The sequence below is a fragment of the Chanos chanos genome, chromosome 14, assembly GCF_902362185.1.
Source record: "Chanos chanos chromosome 14, fChaCha1.1, whole genome shotgun sequence".
Classification (NCBI taxonomy): domain Eukaryota; kingdom Metazoa; phylum Chordata; class Actinopteri; order Gonorynchiformes; family Chanidae; genus Chanos; species Chanos chanos.
In genome coordinates, this window is record NC_044508.1 from 5,304,298 (window position 1) to 5,314,297 (window position 10,000).

General features: G+C 43.7%; 1 protein-coding gene across 1 annotated transcript in view; it reads left to right on the forward strand.

Moving 5' to 3' along the window:
• The window catches only part of LOC115827840 (whirlin), a 46,903-nt gene that overhangs the window by 24,122 nt on the left and 12,781 nt on the right, over positions 1 to 10,000 (forward strand). Inside the window, 1 exon segment of the mRNA XM_075353622.1 lies at positions 4,160 to 4,393. Within this exon segment, the coding sequence (XP_075209737.1) occupies positions 4,160 to 4,393 (234 nt within the window).

Below are 10,000 nucleotides of genomic sequence, written 5' to 3' on the forward strand. Positions count from 1 at the left end.
CAGTTTCTGCCTCAGAATTCAGATTGCACCTGGTCTCGTATACCTGTCGCTCAACCACATCCTTGCACGCACATACACACACACACACACACACACACACACACACATACAAACAGAAATCAATGCTGTAGGAAACCTTGACCAGCACAAACCTATATACACTCATCACAGGTATGCTTTGGTAACACTGTACCACTCAGATAAGTGACAGCAGGTGTTTCGTTTTTTCCAGTCATTTTACACACTTAACGACTTCATTAATTAGGACTCTGTCTTTGAAGTTTCCACCAAGAGCAAAGTACCTTTGCAAGAAATTGAAATGTAAAATCTCTCTTTGAATTCACCGCATTAACACTGGAGATGTAGAACGTGTTTCAGACGCTGTTCTTTTGACGACATGGTTCTTAATCAGAGGTTGAGGCTGTTGGAAATTTGTAGGAAAGAAGCTTTTGTGTGTTGTTCATAATGTGGTTTTTTTTTTTTGAAAGAAAGAGAGAGAGATGTTTTTTTTTTTCTTTCACCTTCTCTCAGCAGCAACCTTATCCCTCAGGGTTTGATAACAAACTCTAATCTGCAGCATGTTTGAAATGTTCGGGGAAAAAAAAAAAACAATATGACGAAAATGAAAACGGTACTAAAAAAAGAGAGAGAGAGAGAGATGCAAGGACATGCCTGTCTGCTTTGGCACATGAATGAGAGAAACTTTTTCTTAAGAGGTTCTGAATAAATTCAGAAATGACCCCCCCCCCTTTTTTTCAATATGGAAGAAGTTTCAGATTCAAATTTTGCCTTACAGAACAAACAAACAAACAGCGATCGGCATTTTTGCCTCTGACTCAATTTATGCACTACAAAGCCAGACAGAATTCAGAGCTTATTATTTGACATATGCACTAGCCCCTACACACAGTCATTTGTATACCCGTTAGGAACCCTCGTTAATTAAAGCCACGGTTGCCATTCATGACAGATTAATAAAACTTTCAGTTGCCCCGTTCTCGACCACATGAGCTGACGGCTCCTCCAGCGGGTCTTTAACCAGAACTTATTTCAGTGACGGCCCACAGCTGAAACCATGAAGCGATGGCTGGATAGATAGATGAATGAGAAGATGGATGGATGGATGGATGGATGGATGGATGGGGAGAGGTGCAGATAGCTCGCCTGATAGCCCATCTGCGTTCTCCGACGCTTGGTCTAATTATCGTGTGTTTCCCCTCGAGAAGAGACAAGACTGAATGGAGCTCACCTGGAGCTCTGACATGCCGGGGGGGGGGGGGGGGGGGTTGACGTGTCTATCAGTTACAGTGGAAATGCAGATGCTGCCTCCTGTAATCACGGTGTGTGTGTGTGTGTGTGTGTGTGTGTGTCCGCGGAGAGTCTTTAGGGGTTGTTCGCGGGAAAATTGCCCATTTGCTTTATGGGCTTCGCTTGATGGCCGGCCTGTTTCAGACCACCTGGTGACTGCCGAACGCCAGCCAAGAATTTTCCAGAAGCTCAAAATAGCTCAGGATTGTGCTCCCCCGACCAGAGGGGTCAGAACGCGACATGTACGATATAGATCTGATTTGGTTATCTTGAATGAACACTCATTTTGTGTGAAATACTGTGAACGGCTTAGTCCATCATTGGGCAAACAGTCACGGCTGGGTTTTTCATGATCCTTTTGAACATAAACACGGCTGACTTTACATACTGAAATATAGAACATATCAGCTGAGATTCTGTGAGTCCCATATGGTTTGTCAGACTTGCTTTGGACATGGACTCTGAAGTTTCCTCTGAAGTAGAGCAGAATGAAAGAGCTGTGTCAAGAAAGGAAATGAATTGATTGAGCTCAAAATGAAGAGATGCACACAATCTGTTTTGATTGGTTGGCCTGTCATTGATATTCCACAGTCAAGCTTTGTCTTCACTTAGGTGTTTTGAGAGAGAGACACAGAGAGAGGGAGAGATATGAGAGTCAGCCCTGCTCACAGAGTGACTGATCCTTGTGCTGGAGTATGTCGTAACTCAGAGTCTGTCTCCCTTTCTCTTTCTTTCTCTCTTTCTCTCTCTCTGATACACACACACACATACACTCCCTCTCCCTCTCTCCCTCTCTCTCTCTGTCTCTCCCTCAAACACACACACAAACACACACACATAACACATACACTCACTCTATCTCTCTCTCGCTCTCTCTCTCTCTCTGTCTCTCCCTCATACACACACACAAACACACAAAGATACACTCACTCTTTCTCTCTCTCTCTCTCTCTCTCTCTCTCCCTCAAACATACACAGAAACACACACACATACACTCACTCTCTCTCTCTCTCTCTTTCTCTCTCTCTCTCTGTCTCTCCCTCAAACACACACACAAACACACGCACATACACTCACTCTTTCTCTCTCTCTCTCTCTCTCTCTCTCTCTCTGTGTCACTCCCTCAAACACACACACAAACACACACTCACTCTTTCTCTCTCTCTCTCTCTCTTTCTCTCTCTCTCTCTCTCTCTCTCTCCCTCAAACATACACACAAACACACACACATACACTCACTCTCTCTCTCTCTCTCTCTCTGTGTCTCTCTCTCTCTCTCTCTCCCTCTTTCTCCCTCTCTCTCCCTCTGCCGTACTGCAGTGAGTTATAGTCTACCACTCCTGCTGATTCTATCACATAAAATACACCAGCACCCAGAGAGAACACGCAGACATCAATATCTAATCTCTCCTCGTTCTCCCATCCTGCTCTCAGAGGAACAAAGAGAAAAATGAAAGAGAGGAGTGTGTATTTTTCCACATTGTTGTAAAAAGGGGGAAAAAAGTACTCCTTTCATGTTATTGGATTGTCACTATTCCCCGGTCTCCTTCAATTTTAAGCCTATGAAGTTGTATTTTGTCTACTTTCTCATTGTTATAGTGCTGATCCAGGGTCAGTTTATGCTTTTCACAATGTGAATAAATACAGTTATATGTGACTACGGGGAGCTGATCCTAGATCAGCGCTCTTGCTCTTAGGTGCCTGATGCAAAATGGCTCCGTATCTTTTGAGCTGACCATCCTGAACATGAGAAACAACACAAATGTTTCTCGGATCAAATCGGAAAACGATGAACTCTGAAATGAAAAAGCACCGTTGCCAAGTAGAGCAACGTCATATAGATGAGGATATGCGTGTGATCCTTTTTTTTTATTATTATTACTATTTATTTATTATTTATTTTTTTATTATTTATTACTCATCTGAATCATCACCAAAACCACAAAGCATTTTACTGCAAGAGTATTCTAGAAGGGCTTTGTTTCATACACACAAATAAGTGTACCGTTTAAAAAAAAAAAAAAAAGTTGCAGAAACAGACTGAAGTTCGACAATGTCGTTTTACATAACAGAACAATATTCCAATTTGTTTTACGCTCGGCCAACTGTCATAAACTTTTAATTGAAAATGGGAAATAGAAAAGAGGAAAGAGAGATGAAGGGGGGGGGGGTGAGAGAAAGGTATTGATCTAGTCAGAGAATGAAAGGGTTGTGTGTAGAGTGTTTTGTTAAGACTGTAAAACAACTCTGTTATCGTCATTGATTTTCCTTTTTTTCTTTTTTTTTTTTTCACCGTCTTGACCCTTTGCGTTCGATTGGAGGGGGGGTGGGGGGAGCGGTTCATGAATTACGTTCGTCGAATCGATTTTTTTTTTTTTGCGGTCCCGTCATATATATATCGACATTCTCCTTTCTCAGCAGTTTCTGTTTAATTAAACAGAACTTTAGAACCCTTTTATACATAAGTCACGATCAGGACAGTCCCCAAAGATCTAACAGCCTACTTTGTTGGAGTCATTTGGAGAGATGACGTGGATGTATTGGACTGAGAGAGCAAGAGAGGGCGAGAGAGAGAGAGAGAGAGAGCACTTTCCAGTTCCTAAATGTCCTCTCAGATGATGCAGAGGATGCAAAAGCAAGAATCACTTTGCCTAGCCACCTGATTGGCTTAATGGTTAATCTGTCAGTTTATGTAAACCTATCAAGTCACCTGAAAATCAGCATTGCGACGCCAAGGGGGCGGGATAAGGGGATACCCATATGCTTTAGGTCTTTTGAGGTAAAGCAGTGATAAGCTTTCCAGTTCTCCTTTCTGTTTCTCCTCCCTGACTGGTCTCTTTACCTGTGCAGGTAGGAGATCAAATCCTGGAGGTGAATGGCCGAAGCTTCCGGCATATTCCACACGACGAAGCAGTGCAGATCCTGAAGAACTCCCCGCACCTGCTGATGACGGTGAAGGATGTGGGCCGGGTGCCCCATGCTCGGACTATGGTGGACGAGACAAAGTGGATCTCCAGTCCTCAAATCGCAGAGAGCTCCGCCAACACCAGCAACATGGGGCAAGGGTAAGGAACTGACTTTAACGTGTCACAATCGCTCTGTCTCTGTCTCTCTCTCTGTAACTCTCTCGGTCTTTCTCTGACTTTCTTGAATTCTCTCACCTTCTGCTCTCTCTCCTGTCCCTCTCTTCCTCTTCTCTTATCTCCTCTTTCCTTCTAGCTGTTCTCTTATGACTTGACTTTCCCTGTCTTTCTCTCTCTGTCTCACATACTCTCTCTTTTTTCGTGCCTCTCCCTCTCTCCCCCAGTGCCCCCCTCTTATCTCTTCCTCCTTTCTTTGTCCGTGGGCCACTGTAAATCCGGCTAAATCCGGACTCTGCTTAATGAGAAGTGCTCTTTAGCCATAATCTAGTCTCAGTCCACACACGCCACTGTAACCCCCAGCCAGTCTCTCCACAGAACCGACATGCCACAACATCCACCAACCAGTCTCTCCACAGAACCAACACACCACACTAACCACCAACCAGTCTCTCCACAGAACCAACAACCACCAACCAGTCTCTCCACAGAACCAACAACCCCCAGCCAGTCTCTCCACAGAACCAACACACCACAACAACCACCAACCAGTCTCTCCACAGAACCAACAACCCCCAGCCAGTCTCTCCACAGAACCAACACACCACAACAACCACCAACCAGTCTCTCCACAGAACCAACAACCCCCAACCAGTCTATTCACAGAACCAACAAGCCTCGATAACCCCCAACCAGTCTCTCCACAGAACCAACAACCCCCAGCCAGTCTCTCCACAGAACCAACACACCACAACAACCACCAACCAGTCTCTCCACAGAACCAACAACCCCCAGCCAGTCTCTCCACAGAACCAACACACCACAACAACCACCAACCAGTCTCTCCACAGAACCAACACACCACAACAACCACCAACCAGTCTCTCCACAGAACCAAAAACCACCAACCAGTCTATTCACAGAACCAACAAGCCTAGATAACCCTCAACCAGTCTCTCCACAGAACCAACACACCACAACAACCACCAACCAGTCTCTCCACAGAACCAAAAACCACCAACCAGTCTATTCACAGAACCAACAAGCCTAGATAACCCTCAACCAGTCTCTCCACAGAACCAATATGCCACAACATCCACCAACCAGTCTCTCCACAGAACTAACACGCCTGGATAACTCCCAACCAGTCTCTCCACAGAACTATCACGCCTGGATAACCACCAACCAGTCTCTCCACAGAACCAACAACCACCAACCAGTCTCTCCACAGAACCAACACACCACACTAACCACCAACCAGTCTCTCCACAGAACCAAAAACCACCAACCAGTCTATTCACAGAACCAACAAGCCTAGATAACCCTCAACCAGTCTCTCCACAGAACCAATATGCCACAACATCCACCAACCAGTCTCTCCACAGAACCAACACACCACAACAACCACAAACCAGTCTCTCCACAGAACTAACACGCCTGGATAACTCCCAACCAGTCTCTCCACAGAACTATCACGCCTGGATAACTCCCAACCAGTCTCTCCACAGAACCAACACACCTGGATAACCACCAACCAGTCTCTCCACAGAACCAACAACCACCAACCAGTCTCTCCACAGAACCAACACACCACAACAACCATCAACCAGTCTCTCCACAGAACCAACACACCACAACAACCACCAACCACACTCCCCATAAAACCAATATACTTCAATAAATGCCAACCATCTGGACAAGCTTTGGTACCAGCCCCTCACACAGTCAGCCCACAGACTAATGTTTTCTTGTTGTTGTCGGCACCTTTCTTTCTTAACAGTGTTTAAATGAACACTTGAAATGCACAAAGCCATTTCTCTCCCATCCAAAACTGAACTGCCAACCCTCAGTACATCAATGAGGAACATGTCAGTATATATTATATTAAAAATGAATCTGTAGTTGCATTATATTGTAATCTTTGCTCATAGTCATTAATTGAACAGAAATGTGAAAAGGAACAAAATTGGCCTCAGACTGTTTAATGAGGCTTCATTAGAAGGTCTATCATGGCAGTTCAAGATGATTTTGTGCCATTATGCTAATGGCCAAATACATCTCTATGGGTTTCCATGGAATTTGCTCATCAGCTACATTTCCTTGCTAAATGTAATTATATTTGGCTCACTGGCTGCTGTCATAGCAGGTTGAAAAGAAAAAAAAAAGTCTCCCCCAGTAATGCCTTAAGTGACTCAGAGAATCACTCCAGTACATTGTTTGTAGCCTGCCTTCGGGGTGCCATCGGTCGCGAGTTCAACGCACGACCTCGTTTCATAGTGGCGGTTGACACGACGGCGTTCTCGCTAATGCAGCAGGCTAGCTCGTCTAGCTCTCTATCAGTCATTCTAATGGATGCAGCCTGATTGAAATACCCCCTAGGAGGTGCTCGTTTCTAAAACTGTCCCCCTGGAAAACGCGCATGGTGGCTTTTAAGTTCCACGCTTGGTTGAAGCCGCATTGTCTTTGTTCCTCAGGGAGAAGGCGCAGTGCTTTCTTTTCTCTCTCTCTCTCACTGGGTTTATTTCATGTTATATTATTTATTTATTTGTCAGACAGTGTGAGCTGTGTAGTGTTTTTTGTTGCATTGCTTGCCTGCTGTTATGTTTTCGCAATGATTTGAAGGTAAAATGTATATATTTAGTGGGACGTTTGATGATATTTACACTTTTTTAGAATTCTGTTTTCTTCACCTCGATAACACGGTGTTTCTCCCCCCTTTTTCTTTGTTTTTGTTCTCAGGTCAGCGGTGGATGGAGTACCTGTAAATTCTGGAAAGGTATGGGCCGTCCTAATAATACCCCTCTTGTTTGGTTGCATATCATCTTAACACATTGGAATTAAGTTGTTTAACCCATGATGTTAGAAGAGAGTCTTTGACTCCATGGATTATCTCACTTTATCTACACAATAAATTCACCAGTCTGATGTGCGAAGTTCATTTAATATTTAATTGTGACCACATGCCACACAGATACAATTTATGCACATAATCATAGATAATTATTCATTGATTAAATTTTAACGAGAGCTGTTGGTTCTCTGATGATTTTTGGTAAACACACATTTGTAAGGATGAGGAAATTTAGTCGTTAGTTCAGTTTGTTGAGCTCAGCTGTCATTACAGTGTACTGCTGAACAACTAGAGATCCAATCATTCAGCTACATTAGCGTCTGTTTGATGGGTGTTTTGTCCAAACAGTACCAAAGACAAACACAGTGCAGCATGTGTGTGTGTGTGTGTGTGTGTGTGTGTGAAATAATGCATTAGAGATTGTGTCCGGTCATTGTTCAAAGCCTGATGCTGCAGTGCAGCTGTAGAGGTCGTGACCCTGTTCCTTTGGTGTGTAACATCCTGCGTATGGACAGCGTAGGCCTCGCAAGCCCTGAAACATCAAAGCCAGTTTATTCCGCAGGTGCCACACACACACACACACACACACACACACGCACACACACACAGATGATGGATTCCCAGATTGGCAGTGTGATATGCTGTTTGCAGAGATGGAGGATGGAGAACGTACAGTGTCAAAAGAAGGACGAAAAATGAAAGGACAAAGGACATTTTCCTGAAACTAATGCCTCTCTGTCATTTCCTTTAGTTGTTTTGGTCTCCGTATAGTTTTAGATGTACATTTTGGCGGTTTTCCAAACTGAAATGAAGTCTAGTTTTGGGCTGTGCTGCACAGTCAGCAAAGCATCCTCCATTGAAAATCCTTTTATGTCCTGTTCTAGGTTTTAATCTGTTAGCAGAAAACCAGCCAGCACACTCGCTTACAAGCCTCACTCGCTCTTTCTCTCCCCCCAATCTCTCTCTCGTTCTAATCCTGTCTTCTCTATGGCCGGCCTCTCTCAGAAAGCGCTTGGCACTTGTACAAGGATCTTGAGACATTTATCGTGAAGGTGACCCAACCCGTAAGCTTTATTAGGCTTTGGGCACAGTATGCCACGATACACGCGTGAAAAAATATTCAACACTGCTACATGAATACAATAGATGAGCCATCATTTTCACAGTCATAGATCATGCCTAACAGAGAGAGAGAGAGAGAGAGAGAAAGAGAGAGAGAGAGAGAGAGAGAGAGAGAGAGAGAGAGAGGCCCCTGGCTATCATAAAACAATTAGCATTGTAATTCCGGAGAGTAGATGTTTCATGTTAATGTGGAGTCGATCAGAGTGTGCTAATGTCTGCTACTTTGGGTCAGAAGAGTCTAATCAACATCCATTAACAGAGTTTTAAGTGAAATTAAGCGTCCTCTTAAAACCAAACGAACCTGTTTCAGGTTGGTTAACTTTCGCTACGTCAGCTAGCCTAGCGTTAGCTGCGTCAGCTTGCTACAAAGCAGCCCTCTCTGTTCTCCCTCGACCCGTCTCTCTGTCTACAAGTCGCTTGCTCCATTTAGCTGATGTCCTGTGGGGTATTCAGTCTGGCCAAAACTGGCCCGGGCTTCCCGATAACACAGTCCAAACCAGAACACGCCAAATATATTACAGAGCTTTTTAGCTTCTACTTTATCCTCTTGCTGCCATAATGTTCTGTCATCTTTCAAACGACAAAAACTAGTTTCATATGAATACAGACTTAAATTCACGCGAGTATTCAGAACCGAACTAGCTTAGTTTGAACAATTATTGTGTAACAAATGTGAAGAGAGCCAGAATCAACCTCAGCTAGGACTCACCCACAAAAAAACCCAAAAAACAAAACAAAAAGCAATGAAATTTAAGCTGCAAACATCAAACATGTAATATATGAGTATCATCCTGTGGTAACATGTAGAATTATGGTTTATGTTTTTAGCAATCTGTACAGTGCTTCTAGAGAGAGGCCTTAAAATAACCATAATTATTCAAAAGTTTTTTTAAAAAAAACCCCTATATTACAGACAGAATTTTCCAGAATTGTTCTGAGCGTGAGCGATAGTGGAGTGAGAGAAGTTTAAGACTGCGCTGAGGTTTTAGGGAGGTACTCAGCCTCGTGGCGGCCAGGCTGTGGTTTACCTTGAGGAGTTTGCCAAGCACTTACACTGTAAATTACTCACCCTTTCTCCTTCTCCCTCTCTTTCCCCATCATTCTCTCTCTCCCCCGTTCTCTCTCTCCTCTTCTCTCTCTCTCTCTCTCTTTCCACCTCTCTCTGTCTTTCCATTTCTTTCTCTCACAAACACGCACACACACATACTCACACACACACACACACACACATTTACTCTGTAGGGAAATGGTGGTTGAGCTATGGCATGCTCTTACTGAGATTGGATGAGGCTATAGAGCTTTTTGTGTCACTGAGTCAGTTAGAGAAACAGTGTGTGTGTGTGTGTGTGTGTGTGTGTGTGAGAGACATGCCTGTATAAGGTATGCTATTGTTTTATAGAATATTATATAGCACAGCTTTACTGGTCGGGCTTGTAACAGGGGGTGTGTATTATATTGTATATATAATATATGTTATTTTATTCAGTGTTGCATGGTGGTTTACAGGTTGTAAAAACAGAGAAACGGAATAAAATTGATAAAAAAGGAGTTAAATTAAAACAAACTACATGTGCTGCACACACACACAAACACACACACACACACACACACATTGTGAGGAGTGAAGTTGTACTGTTG